This window comes from Schistocerca nitens, chromosome 2, assembly GCF_023898315.1.
Source record: "Schistocerca nitens isolate TAMUIC-IGC-003100 chromosome 2, iqSchNite1.1, whole genome shotgun sequence".
Taxonomy (NCBI): domain Eukaryota; kingdom Metazoa; phylum Arthropoda; class Insecta; order Orthoptera; family Acrididae; genus Schistocerca; species Schistocerca nitens.
This window is the reverse complement of record NC_064615.1, coordinates 671,374,587-671,389,936: the sequence shown is the minus strand read 5'-3', so window position 1 is coordinate 671,389,936 and position 15,350 is coordinate 671,374,587. Positions and strand designations below refer to the sequence as shown.

Here is a 15,350-nt window from a genome sequence, read left to right as displayed (position 1 = left end):
CAGATTTCACTAGGTCACTTAAAACGATATTACTGTGTAGAGTTAGATGTTTCCTTTAAAGACGCAATGGACTATCTTGCTATTAAATGTGATTCTGAAACTCTTCTCTCTAGAAATGCGAGAACGATCATCAGAACCAGAGGGCGTATAAATGGTAACAACAATCGATGGATTATAATGCAACATTCAGTATTTAGCGAAATCATCATTTCCTAGCTCCACAGATTAGATACAGAGAATGATATGCTCGTTCCTTTCATATTCTGATTCAGTGCTCGCGTAACGAATCGTTGTTATCTTCTTTGGTTTGGTAATAACTCCATTTAAATGATGAAAGCAAGACTTAATTCACTTGTAAAAACAATGTGAGGAATATTATAATGAAGGAGGATGATACTGGCTTACCTTTTTTTCCTTTTATTGCAGGGAATCACGAAACATATTGTCTGAGCCATAAGGACGATATCAGTGACCATGTAAAAGGGAGAAATACATTATTTATTTATTTATTTCTGCCAGTAACATTTTCCTGCTGTCTCAATATTAACGTAGGTCGTGTTACATATGTTATTATAATTTTAATTGTATCTTTTCGCCTATTCTACTCAATATGTTACGGATGACATCCCAACATTAATAAACTATAACTATGTCTTAAGGTAATATTTAATTACGAGTAAGCTAAGTCTGTGTTAATGTGTTAATAATTGGCAACCAATGCTGTACAATCAATAAAGTCATGAGATGTTCAATTGACTCAAACGGGATTTTATATCCTGTGTATCATACGTTAATGTGATTATATGGATTATTTTCTGTTATGTATGTTTACAGCATTGCAGTAATTCTGTAAACGCTGACTATTATTATTATTACCCTAAATTACTGTTTATGTGACAATGTCTTACACGAGGAAGAAGTGTGAAAAAGTATGCAGATGTTTCTACAGCTAGCACTCAGCTCTTGTCCTCAGTTGGGTAACACGGATTCACTACCAGCTCTTAGAATCAGTGAATGTTTTTGTTCTGTTACACTGACTTCTGAGGCGATCGGATGGGGATGTGAACTTCAGGGACTGAACAAGGAATCTCCATCTTTGTAGCTCTTGGTTTCATTGTCTGTTTGCCTTCAGACTACCACCTCGCGTGACGATGGTCTAACTTCAGCGTATATTTTAAGATCTATTTAAATATGAATAATGACTTTTGCTGTCCATTTGAGCATTTACGTGAGCAGAGTGCTGGTGTTGTTGCAGCCAGCTACGCCTTGGAAGCACATCCTGACCTCACCACAAGTGTGGCTGATCGTCTTCACGCAGTGGGGAGGCTTCTGGGGGCTGTTCACGGTGCTGACGCAGGCGCCCACCTACATGAGGAACATCCACGGCTGGGGTATCGGCATGGTGAGGCTGCACTCTGCTTGTTGTCCACCACTGGCAGATTCTTGTGACGAAGCACATTGCTGCTTTACTGGCTCTCTGTTTCTCACCAGCCATTTTCTGAAAACCCCTACCCTGACACACAGATTTGCTGCAGATTCGCATAAAAATGTTGGGGAATGTCATTTCATATGTCGAATGTGAAATAAATGGGCATCACCGAGTTTTTGTGAGATATACTATGAGAAGTCTTGTCAGTTTATTATAATATTAGCCTTTTCCCCATGGCTTCGCATGCATGTGTAATTGTCGCACATATTGCGCATAACCTCCTCCCCCCACACTTGGTCCATCTCCTCGTCTTCCACTCTACCCATCTCCCCCTTCCCCCTCTTTGACCATCTCCTCCTTTCCCCACCTCTCTGTCAACATCTTTTTCATCCATCTGTCCACTTTCTCCTCACTCCCCCATCCACTGACTCATTTCCTCTTTGCCCTTTGTATGTCCATCTCCTCCTCGTCCCCTTCTCTGCCCTTCTCCTCTTCTCCTCTTTCTGTGCCTTTCTCTTCCTCCACACTTCTCTTCCCATTTCCTGTTCCACTACTTTTGCCCATCTACTCCTGCCCGCAATCGCTACCAATCCCCTCCTATCCCCTCCCTTTGCCAATCCCCTCTTGTCCCCTCTCTGTACCTGTCTCCTCCTGCTCCCCTCACTCTGCTCTCCTCTTCCCTCTCCTCTCTATCCATCTACTCCTCCCCCCTACCTCTCTCTGTCCATCTCCTCTTCTCAGTTCTCCCTCTGTCCGTTTCATTCACCCCAGTCCCTGTCCATTTCTTCCTCCCTTCCCTCTCTTAGTCCATTTCTTTCTCATCTCTTGTTGTGTATATCTTCTCCTGCCCCCATCTCTCTGTCCAACTCTTCTTGTCTCTTCTCACTGCACCTCCTTCTTACCATAATAGTGTATTCATTTCCTCCTTTTCACTGTCCTCATCGATGTATATGTCTCCACCTCCACAAGTCTCTTCTCCTCCTCCTCTCTCTGCCCCTCCTCCTGCCTCCTCTCCCCATACCTCCTCTCCTTGTTCCTTGTCTCACTATCCACTCCTGTCCCTGCCTCCCGCCCTATCCTGCTGCTCCTGCTCTATCCTCTCCTCAGTACATCTCATACTTGCCCCGCCACACCCATTCACCCCTCCAAGAATTCCTCTTCTCTGCCAACCTCTTCATCTCATAGAAGCACTTGCAACCTACGCACTCAATTATTTGCTGGATGTATCCCAATCGCTGTCTTCCTCTGCAGTTTTCACCCTCTACAGCTCCGTCTAAAACCATAGAAGTAATTCTCTTTTGTCTTAGCAGATGTTCTATCATCCTGTTCCTTCTTCTTGTCAGTGTTCTCCGTATATTCCTTTCCTCGCCGATTCTGTGGAGAACCTCCTCATTACTTAGCTTATCACTCCACCTAGTTTTCAACATTCTTCTGTAGCATTACATCTCAAATGCTTCGATTCGCTTCGGTGCCGGTTTTCCCACAGTTTGTGTTTCACTACCGTACAATACTGTGCTCCAAGCGTACATTCCTAGAAATTTTTTTCTCAAATTAACCCCTACGTCTGACACTAGAAGACTTTTCTTGGCCAGGAATGCCCTTCTTGCAAATGCTAATCTGGTTTTTTTATGTCCTTCTTGCTCCACCCATCATCTGTTACTTTCCTGCTTAGGTAGCAGAATTTCTTAACTTCACGGATTTTGTGATGATCAATCCAGATATAAGTTTCTCGTTGTTCTCATTCTTGATGCTTCTCGTTGCGTTCGTCTTTCTTCGATTTACTCTCAATCCACATTCTGCACTCCTTTAATTCTTCTTCACTTTCACTGAGGATAAAAATTTCATCGGCGAATCTTATCATTGAATCCTTTCACCTTGAATTTTAATTCCGCGCTTGAACCTTTCTTTTATTTCCGTGATTGATTCTTCGATATACAGATTGAACAGAAGAGGCGAAAGACTGCATCCCTGTCATACGTCCTTTTCAATCCGAGCACTCCGTTATTCGTCTTCCACTCTGATTGTTCCCTCTTGGCTCTTGCACATATTGTATGGTACCCTTCTTTCCCTGTGGTATATCCCTAATTTTCTCAGAATTTAGAACATCTTGAACGATCTGAGATTGTAGAATACTTTTTCCAGATCGACAAATCCTTTGAACGTGTCTTGATTTTTCTTTAGTCTTGCTTCCACTATCAAACTCAATGTCAGAACTGCCTCTGTGGTGCCTTTACCTTTCCCAAAGCCAAACTGATCATTAGCTAACATATCCTCCATTTTCATTTCCATTCATCTGTATGTTATTCTTGTCAGCAACTTAATGCATAAGGTTTTATGCTGATTGTGCGATAATTCTCGCACTTGCATGCTCTTGCAGTCTTCAGAATTGTGTGGATCATATTATTCAGAAAGTCAGGTGATATATAGCCACATTCTTACATTCTACACACCAACGTGAATAGTTGGATTGTTGCCACTTCTTCCAATCATTTTACTAATTATGGCGGACTATTATTCATCACTTCTGCCCTGTTCGATTTTAAGTCTTCCAAAGCCTTTTTAAATTCTGATTCTAATACTGAATCCCCTATCTCTTCTATATCGACTTCTCTTTCTTTTTCTATCACATCATCAGACTGGTCTCCCTCTCATAGAGGCGTTCAGTATACTCTTTCCACCTATATGCTCTATCCCCTGCATTTAACAGTGGAATTCCCATTGCATTCTTATTGGTGTCACCCTTACTTTTAATATCACTGTATACTGAACCAGGCCTTCTGACAATCATTTCTTTTTCGATTTCTTCACCTTTTTAATGCAGCCATTTCGCCTTAGCTTCCCTGCACTTCCTGTTTGTCTCACTTCTAAGTGACCTGTGTTTATGTATTCCTGAATTTCCCTGAACATGTTTGTACTTCCCTCTTTCATCAATCAGCTGAAGTATTTCTCTCGTTACCCTTAGTTTCTTCACAGTTATCATTTGTGTACTTATATTTTTCTTTCCAAGTCCTGTGACTACCCTTTTTAGAGATGTCCTTTCCACTTCAACTGTACTGGCTGCTAAACTGTTCCTTATCATAGTATCTATATCCTCAGAGAACTTCATGTGTTTGTCTTCATTCCTCAGTACTGAATTCCATTTCTTTGTTCATTGCTCCTTTCTGAGTAGTCTCTTAAACTTCAGCCTATATTTCATCACTATTAAATTGTGAGTCTATATCAGCTGCTGGGTATGCCTCACAAGCCAGTATCTGATTTCGGAATCTCCGCCTAACAATGATGTAATGTAACTGAAAGCTTCCTGTATCTCCCAGCCTTTTCCAACTATTCAAGATTCTTAAACAGAGTAATCGCTGTTACTAGCTGAAATTTACTGCAGAACTCAATTCTTTCTCCTCTCTCATTTCTAGTGCCAAGCCCATATTTTCCCGTAACCCTTTCTTGTAATCCTTCCCCTTCCTTCCTCTACAACTTCATTCCAATCTCTAATGACTATTAGATTTTCATCTGCTCCTTTTATGTGCTGAATTACCTGTTTAATATCCGCATATACTTTGCCTGTATCTTTAATCTTCAGCTTGCGATGTTGGCATGTATACCTGAACTATCATTGTCGGTGTTGGTTTGCTGTCGATTCTGATGAGAAAAATTCTGCCACTGAACTGCTCACAGTAACTCACTCTCTGCTCTACCTTTCTATTTCTAAAGAAATCTGCACCTGTTATACCATTTTCGGCTGCTATCATATTACCCTATAGTGATCTGACCAGAAATCCTTGCTCCTTTCCATTTCACTTCATTGACACCTACAATAGTATCTCCATTTTCAGATTTTATAGCTTCCTTACCACGTTCAAACTTCTGATATTCCGCACCCTGACTAATAGAATGATATCCTTTGTGGTTGGCTATTAAATCTTTTTCTCATGGTCTCTTCCCTCTTGGTAGTCCCCTCCCTGAGATCTGAACAGGGGACTAGTCTGGAATCTTTTGCCAATGGAGAGATCATCATGACACTTTTTCAGTTACAGGCGACATCTCCTGTGAATACGCATTATGTTTCTTTAATGCAGTGGTTTCCACTGCCTTGTGCATCCTTATGCCATTGATCAATGGTGACCCTTACATCTTTAGGGGCAGTTTCCCACCCCAAGGGCAGAATTGGAGGAGAGTGCTGTGAACCTCTGTCCACTTTGATAAGGCTACAAATACAGCCCTTGAAAACAGGTCAATAAAGCAGCAAAATACTACTTCTCAACACATATACATATGTTGTGCCAAGAATATTACACAGCAGAGGCTTGGAAACAGTTTCTTTGCCTGTGATGTGTAGGCTGTGGTGCAAAGTTATAATGCAGATCGATACTGTTCCCACACAAGACACATGTCATGTAGATCATCCTATAATGTAGTAGCTGAAAAAATGAAAGAGGAAAAAAAAACTTGACTGGTGGTTTCTTCAATTGAATTGGAGCTAAGAGTTATCTCACAGTGCTGATACTCGTGAAGTTTGCAGTTAGCCAAATTTGGTTGAAATCGATCCAAGATTTTGGGAGAAGATCCTGGACATACATAATTTCATACATAGTCTGTCTTATATTTACAATGAACACACCTCCTCCTTCCCTCTCTGTATTTACATCTTCCTCCCTCTGTCTGCCCACCTTGTCCTTCCACCTCTATCGGTCTGTTTTGTGCTCTGCATTCTGTCTCTTTGCATCCTCCTTCCCCTCTCTTTATCTATATCTTACAGCCCCCTCCCTCTGAACATATCCTCCTCCCCATCTCTCTATCCATCTCTGTCTCCCCCTCTTCCTTTTCCTCCTGCCCACTACCCGTCTACACCTTCCACCTTCCACATGAATCTTCCCCTCCTGTTCTCCCTCTGTTCATTTCCTCCACCTACTCACACTGTCCATCCCCTCGTCTATACATCTTAATATGTTCCCAGCCATGTTCAGTGGCATGTGTAGCCCCTGCATCATAGTTCAATAAAGTAGGCCTATACTATTCTCACAACATGCTTGTTATGCAGGGCAGGCTACACTTCAGGGACTTGAGAATCATATTTGCCCCTGACATACAGGCTGCAACGTAAAGCCATAGATGAAGAAGGCCGATACTACTCCAACACAACATGTGTGTCGTGTAGGCATCTTACATGTCAGGCCCTGGAAAACAATTTCTTGTCTCTGACATGTAGGTTGGCCTGCAAAGCATGTTTATTTGGCAGACCGATATCACACCTACGCGACATGCCTGTCATGCAGGGCAGTGTATATGATAGGGGCTGGAAGACACACGCTTTTGCCCATATGTCTGCTCCTATTGCAGCTAGCAGGTTATATCTCCCACAATTTTCATACTCGTGAGGCCTACTGTGTCTATACCAAATTATGTTGAAATCGATCCAGGGATTTGGGAGGAGATCCCACAAATACACAAATATGCTTTGCATTATATATATATATATATATATATATATATATATATATATTGACAGATATGTGCAATAATAGAGTTAACACACCTTCATGAAAAGCTGCTTCACACAATACGAATAACAACGATTGATACAGGTTTGGAGATTGCTAATGAAGTTTTCAAAAAGTAATACCATGTAAAGGGGTATTATTCTTTATGGCCAGTGTTCATAATAGCTACTGACATACTGAAGCTGTTAGGTCTGTGTTAAAGTGGCATTAATACCGCTCAACCATACTGTAGAGCTCTTGAAAACAGAAGTGCAGCTTATATTTTAACTATGTTATTGAGACATAAGTGTTGTGATCAAGACTGACTTTTGGTTAAAATATAATACTCTATTGACCACTGTTTCCAAAAATGTTTACCAAAATTGTAAGAAGTGCAGCTTGCCTGAAACTGTTCAAAAATTTGGTCCTCAGTGTTTGTCGATGTGAAATATTGCTCAGTTCGTGGTACATGTGTTTCAAGTACAGTCCATTTTAAAATATTTGCTGATATTAGCACTAACAAATAGGTTAATCAAAACATTGGATACTAGTATGTCCTAACTGGGCGTTGTACACAGTCTTAATTTCATAGTAGGCAAAATGATAATCACACAGTAAATAAAAATTTTGGTACACCATACTGAGCTTTGTTGGACAAACCGAACTAAATTTAACGCTCATGGGATCTTTGTTTCCATCAAAGCTGCTAGTAATTATTCAGCAGACGATTTATACAATTATTTCATGGTTTCCGTAGTTTGCGGCGAAGCCATTGGCATTAAGGGGGCGGAATGCTGCTTTTGAGCCTAAATGTCGTGTAATGGGGTAGAAAGTAGCTGGGGAACATTGGTTTGTTATGGTGAGTGGTCAATGGAGGAAACATTTGAGGCTTGTTTTACATGCCTACCCCAAAATTCATTCAGAATGATTTACGGAAACCACCAATGGGTTTGATCGAGGATTTAAAGTCTGCTACTGACATACACGCGGCAATCACTCAGTGATATCAGCTCAGCGGAAAGAAGGTGTCTAAATCAGTGTGCTGACTGAAACCTTTAACAGCAGCGTTTGCTTTGGTGCAGAGAAGAACAGTCAGGCATACTTTAGACTGTTTCCCTTATTTACACTTTTCTCCTCTAAAGGCAGTCGTCTTCTCTGACACCAGTTGATAAAACAATCCCGTCTTGTCTGTGTTGTACAAGTATTCAGGGCTGTATTTTTATAACAGTTTACACATGGGTTTTTCTTCCAAAATTCTGCATCACCTAAGGTGCTGAAATCACTTTAAAAATGATCCCATGCCTGTCCTTAAATCTTTGCAATCATTCGTTACTTGTTTTAAAATTAGAATCGCCAAGCAACTTAGCGAAATCTAAGGCTTTTTGGCATGTCAACGGACCATTAATTGCCACGTCCTGTGCATGCGTCTAATTAAACCACCGCAGTGTAGCACTGTCCACATCGTCCGCAGCAGCCGTCTTCATTCTTTTTCTTGAAGGATTACATTTGTCACCTACAAAACTTTTTTCAATTTCTTTTCGTTTTTAAGGAATGTAGCTAACGTTGATTTTTCAAGTCCATACTTCCTTGTTAAGTCTACTTGTTTCATTCCGTTATCAATGTCTTTGAAAACCTCCATTTTTGTCTCCAACCTTGTTTCCGAGTTCCAGGCATTGTCCAAATCTTAGCGAAGTCCAAAGCGCGTACATCAACTAAAAACATTCACAGACTGCAAAAATCGCGGAGATAACCTGCGTATGAGCCCGACAAAACACGTCTGTCTGCTACTGAAGCTCAACAATGGACAAACTAAACACTCTTTCAAACAAAGGAGCTCTTTGACGTTTGACGCTTAACACAGCTCGCGGCGGCTGTTCGCTATTCTCTTTATCGCTAGAATAAATACAGTACTGCAGTATGTAGCGAGGCTTGTGGAAATAAAGCGCCGGAAGTGTAGTAGCTAAATAAACAATACCTACCGCTACAGAGAGCTTCTTAGAAGTAGGAAATAGCAAATTCTTCAAAATTTTGTCTTCGTTATAATAGGATGTTCCTAAATTTACTTCATCGTTGTAATGAGGGATAATTAACATGCTACACATAGGAAACCAGCCGGGGCCATATAAAATCATCGCTATACCCGGGTTAATCGTTGTATTGGTAATGGTTATACAGCGGTTTGACTGTGTAAAGTATGTGGGACGGGATTTCGGTGCGAGTGAAGACTGGTTTGGGGTTGTGGACTCTTAACCAACTGAAATTTAATTTTATAAACAGCATGAACCACGCAATTTCCCAAGCACATTCCACAGAAAAAACAAACGAGGATTTCATGCTCAGTTTTACAAATGACTTAACACCTCGTATATAACAGTCTACATCTACGTCTACATGGATACTCTGCATATAAAACGTAAGTGCCTGGCAGAGGGTTCATCGAACCACATTCACAATAGTTGTCATTTATTCCTCTCTCGAACAGGTCGCGGAAAAAATGAACACATTTCCGAGCCAGTTCTGATTTCCCTTATTTTATTATGTGACCGGTTCTCCCTATGTACGTCTGCGTCAACAAAATATTTTCGAATTCGGGGAAGAAAGTTGGTGATTGAAATTTCGTGGGAAGATCGCGCCACAACGAGAAATGCCTGTGTTTTAACGATGTCCGCCCCAAATCCTGTATCATGTCCGAGACACTCTCTCCCCTATTTCTCGATAATACAAAACGTGTTGCTCTTCTTTGAACTTTCTCCATGTACTCCATAATCCTATCTGGTAAGGATCCCACACCACGCAGCAGTACTCCAAAACAAGACGGACAAGTTTTATGTAGGCAGTCTCTTTAGTACATCTGTTGCAGTTTCTAAGTGTTCTGCCAGTACAACGCATTCTTTGCTTCGCCTTCCTCACAACATTTTCTGTGTGTTCTTTCCAATTTAAGTTGTTCGTAACTGTAGTTCCTAGGTACTTAGTTGAATTTACGTTCTTTAGATTTGATTGCTTTACCATGTAACTGAAGTTTAAGCGACTCCTTTTAGCAGTCATGTGGATGACTTGGCTCTTTCCATTATCTGGGGTCAAATGTCAATTTTTACACCATATGGTTATCTTTTCTAAGTCGTTTTGCAATTGGTTTTGATTTTCTGACGGCTTTACTAGACGATAAATGGCAGAGTTATCTGCAAACAATCTTAAGATGGCTGCTCAGATTGTCTCCTATACCTTTTATGTAGATAACGAACAGCAGAGGGCCTATGCACTAGCTTGAGTAACATCATAAGCCACTTCTGTTTTACTTTCCGTCAAAATATTTATAATATGAATAATATAAAAATCAGGAAAATAATATATAGCCTTGCAGTAATGATATAAACTTTAAGAGGAGACAAATGAACATACAATCAGAAAAATTTTAATATAATAAAAATATATTATCCAATACAAATGCTTCATCACACAGAGATCAACTTAAACAGGGCAACCAGTATAAGCTGGACAACACAAATTTATCAAGAAAATAGCACAAGGACACCAACTAGGACCAAAACCTTAAGCAGAAACAGGTATATAACACAGCCAACATGTACAATCTTCAGTCACACAATAACTAACTGATGTACATTTATCTCTTGCGGAGATATTTCCATAGTATCTTTCATTCCCTAACAATTATTTCTTTATATCTAACCGAGAAGTGAAATACCAATTTTCAAAAATTACACTCGAAAATTTTTTGAAGAAATATTTTGGTAAAAATTCCCATCGCCATTTTCACTCCCTTAGGGGTTGAATTTCCAGAAATGCTGAAACCCGTATTTTTTTTATTGGTAACCGAGAAGTCAAATACTAATGTTCATAGATGTGGCTTTAAAAATAGTGTAGTAGTTCTTTAACACTGACATATTTTCAAAAAATCTTTCACTCACTATTTCACCACCAGAATGTTAAATTTCCAAAAATGCTGACATATGTATTTCTTTATTTCTGACGGAGGAACCAAATACCAATTTTCGTAGATCTAGCTTCAAAACTGCCTTAATAGTGACATTTTTCAAGAAACTCTTCATCCTCTATTTCACTCTCTTAGGGTTAGAATTTCGAACAATCCTTTCTTAAATGACGCCTTCCTTAGCGGCTATCCTTAGCGGTTCGGGCTGGTCGATGATGAGACAGTCAGTCAGGACATTGCCTTTTACACTGAAGAGCCAGAGAAACTGTTAAACCTGCCTAGTATCGTGTAGGGCCCCCGCTAACATGCAGAAGTGCCGCAACACGACGAAGCATGGAGTCGACTAATGTCTGAAGTAGCACTGGAGGGAACTGACGCCATGAATCCTGCAGGGCTGTCCATAAATCCGTAAGAGCACGAGGGGGTGGAGATTTCTTCTGAACAGCGCTCTAAAAGGCATCCAAGATATGCTCAATAATGCTCACGTGTGAGGAGTTTGGTGGCCAGCGGAAGTGTTTAAACTCAGAAGAGCGTTTCTGGAACCACTCTGTAGCAATTCTGGACGTGTGGGGTGTCGCATTGTCCTGCTGTAATTACCCAAGTCTGTCGGAATCCGCAATGGGCATGAATGGATGAAGGTGATCAGACAGGATGCTTACGTACGTGTCACCTGTCAGTGTCGTATACTGACGTGACTGTCCAGTCGATACAATTTGAAACGAGAATCGTCCGACCAGGAAACATGTTTACAGTCATGAACAGTCCAATGTCGGTGTTGACGGGCCCAGCTTTGTGTCATGCAGCCCATATCGATGATGTTTCGTTGAATGGTTCGCGCGCTGACACTTGTTGGTGGCCCAGCATCAAAATCTGCAGCAATTTTTGGAAGAGTTGCACTTCTGTCACGTTGAAAGATTTTCTTCAGTCGTCACTGGTCCCGTTCTTGCAGAACCTTTTTCCGGCCGTAGCGATGTCGGAGCTTTGATGTTTAACCGGATTCCTGATATTGACAGCACACTCACGAAATGATCGTACGGGAAAATCCCCACTTCACCGCTACCTTGGAGATGCTGTGTCCCATCGCTCGTGCATTGACTATAACACCACGTTCAAACTCACCTGCCATTGTAGCAGCAGCAACCGATCTAACAACAGCGCCAGACAGTTGTTGTCTTAATAGGCGTTGCCGACCCAAGCGCCGTATTCTGAGTGTTTACATATATCTGTATTTGAATACAGTTTCGTTGGCTCTTCAGTATACATACAGGGATTGGCTTTTTAAATGCTTCACCATGTCAATCGAATAATTTAATGACGACTTTCGTTGCCGTTGTATAATTCTTTCCTTACCCACACTAAAACATACGCTTCTTTTCTTAAAACATTGCTGTTAATTCGTAGTTTCAATAATATGGACGGAAGCAGAGTAACACCAAACAAATGAACAACGGGCATGCAGTCTTCATACCGTTACATATAGTAGCATAACTCTAACGACAGTCTAAAATTAGGTGTTAAAAAGACTGGACAAAAGTACAAAGGAACATTGATTAGTGACATACTGACTTGGTGTACAGTATATAATTATGATGTAAGAGATGAACGTATTAGTTTTCATTCGAACACAGAAATATAAAATTATTAAAAGGAGAATTATATTTTATTAACAAATAATGCTGCACCAAAATTCCAAATTAAAGCAGGACACTATAGTACTCGCTTCCAGCTCGTAGTGTCTTATGGAGGCCGCTTTCTTGTCTTTCTCAGTTCTTGTGCTGCGAACAAGTACAGACGAGCCGGCAATATTATCATTATTTTTACTGCCAGAACTTTTAAACTGAACCTCGAGCTACATTTCTAGAGTATGTCAAGCGATCAGAAAGACATGTGATAAAAAAACATGGTTTCAGATACGCTCCAAGCTGTAAGTGATCTAGAGACAGATCGTTGCTCAAGACGTACTTTGGGAAAGAGTACAAACTGCGGTGTTAGCTCGTTAACACCGTATGTGCAGTTATTTAAGCTACTCGGAAATGTAGCTCTGCCAACACTGTGCATATACTACGTTACCAGTTTGCAGTTAATAATACGATTCATTCAAATGGACCTGCAGTATTCAGTCAGTGGACAGTACACAGAAAATCTTTTTCACCTGAATAACACTGTAGGGTCTTGCCGACTCGTCTCGTATAGGGTTCCTAAAGGATGCTGCGTTCTCGGAATACTATACAACAATCAAAAAATAACATTAGTAGTTTTATTTCAATAAAGCAGATTGACAATACTTAACTTTGAAATAACAGTGGTGTCACAAGCGATGGGCAACATGCAAACAGTAATGATCTTCGCTATAACAATGGATATGGGTTACTAACAACTGGTTGTAGTACTCTCTGCTAGGCCTGTGCGAATGCTGTCCGGATACTGAGCCAATCTGAGCGGCCAAGGCTGGCAGAAGCGGCGCTTATATTCTCCTCTTGTAGAGGCCGCTCCTGTCGTGGTGCAGTGCACCATTGGCCAACGTCGTTTCACCACCTTCTCTTCTCTTGCGTTCTTCTTCCTCGTTTCGGCGCTTGTGGTTACGCCAGAGCAAACACTTTATTAACCATTTTGTAGATAAGTGTGCAGGATTCTACACACATCACAAGAAGTTTTGCATCAACCCGGTTCCCAGAAATCGTGAAGATAGACGTTGACTGGATATTGTATCACAGACACAGTCCCTTTGACTGTTCAGAGATGTCACTAAAGCCGGCCGGGGTGGCCGAGCGGTTCTAGGCGCTACAGTCTGGAACCGCGCGACCGCTACGGTTGCAGGTTCGAATCCTGCCTCGGGCATGGATGTGTTTGATGTCCTTAGGTTAGTTAGGTTTAAGTAGTTCTAAGTTCTAGGGAACTGATGACCTCAGAAGTTAAGTCCCATAGTGCTCAGAGCCATTTGAACCAAGATGTCACTAAACCCGCCCAAAGATGTAACCAACGGTGCATGACCAGCGCCTATTAGACGGAGGTGGTCCGACAGTCGATCAGTTCCAATCATTCCACAAGGAAGGAGGTACAAGGCTCGTGTTGTCTGTAGTTCAACTATGCCTAGACGGCCAATGTAGCGGACTGTTAAGGCAGCCAGTCCACAGTGAAGTAGCCGAAAGGGCACGCGTCAACTCACGCCGACTGGCGCGAAGTCTGGAACAGGATTCGTAATGAATGTGATAAAGAAAAGAACGTAGCTACTAGAACACTTAACTTTTATATCGTCCTTTGGTATACAGCATTCTTGATGATACAAGTGAGACTCTATCTTGAGGTACATGCAACGTTACAAATGGTTAATGGCGCCTTGCTAGGTCGTAGCCATTAACTTAGCTGAAGGCTATTCTAACTGTCTCTCGGCAAATGAGAGAAAGGCTTCGTCAGTGTAGTCGCTAGCAACGTCGTCGTACAACTGGGGCGAGTGCTAGTAAGTCTCTCGAGACCTGCCTTGTGGTGGCGCTCGGTCTGCGATCCTGACAGTGGCGACACGCGGGTCCGACATGTACTAATGGACCGCGGCTGATTTAAGCTACCACCTAGCAAGTGTGGTGTCTGGCGGTGACACCACATTCCTCCCCCGCAAATCGGCGGACGGTCGTGTGATAAGGCTTCCGCCCGCCTTGGGGAGGACCCCATGTTGACGTATGCGATGAGGTGGGGAGCCTAACAGGCGAGGCTGTGCCACCCGCACCAGGCCATTCGGTCCGAGGGGAGCTAGGAAACGCCTGAAAACCTAGTCCAGGGTGCATGTCAACATGCGGTGGATGCGCCCGTAATGAGACAGGAGGGGCCGAAGGGTCGACCTCCATTGCGTCGGGGTATCCGACGCGCGATGACATCTGGTCCGGAGCGGGCAAGAGTTCCATGGCGGAGGACAGCTGGTCACGGGAAGCGAGCGGCGGCGCGTGACCCAGGGAGGCGATTGGCGGCTGCAGCGAAGCGTCCACTGCGGGCGGCGCCGGCGGCGGCTGCGGCGGCGGCGCGACGCCTTGAGGCAAAATGGAAGGCATCGTCGGTAACACCTGGGGATGAGGCGAGCCAGTAGATGGGTCCCCAGGGCGCTGACCGGACGGCACCGTCGCTGAAAGCAGACGGGGAGCGGCAGAAGCTAGACGACGACAGAGGCGCAGCTGATTAAGATGCCGACGCACCTCACCAGAGGCCCCCAAAACCAAATACATCGCGCGGCCGAGGCAGCGAAGAATGCGCCCTGCGAGCCAACGCCGTGAACCTCGATAGTTGCGATAGAAGACAACGTCGCCAGGAGCAAAAGCAGGAGTCTGCTGCTGCACAGGAACCTGATGCGGCGGATGCAGCAAAGACATCAAGGTTCGATGAGGACGACCGTGGAGCAACTCAGCCGGCGAGCGACCATCGCGGGGCTGAGAGCGATACGAAGACAAAAAGAGCAATAATGCGTCCTCCCGAGAATGCGACTCTTTCAACTTCAACATCTGTGACTTGAAAG

General features: G+C 42.7%; 1 protein-coding gene across 1 annotated transcript in view; it reads left to right on the top strand.

Annotated features, from left to right (window-relative positions):
• Positions 1-15,350, top strand: part of LOC126236786 (putative inorganic phosphate cotransporter) — a 205,097-nt gene that overhangs the window by 109,202 nt on the left and 80,545 nt on the right. The window contains exon 7 of the mRNA XM_049946369.1: positions 1,256-1,402. Coding sequence (XP_049802326.1) covers positions 1,256-1,402 — 147 coding nt within the window. The remainder of the gene's footprint in view (positions 1-1,255; positions 1,403-15,350) is intronic.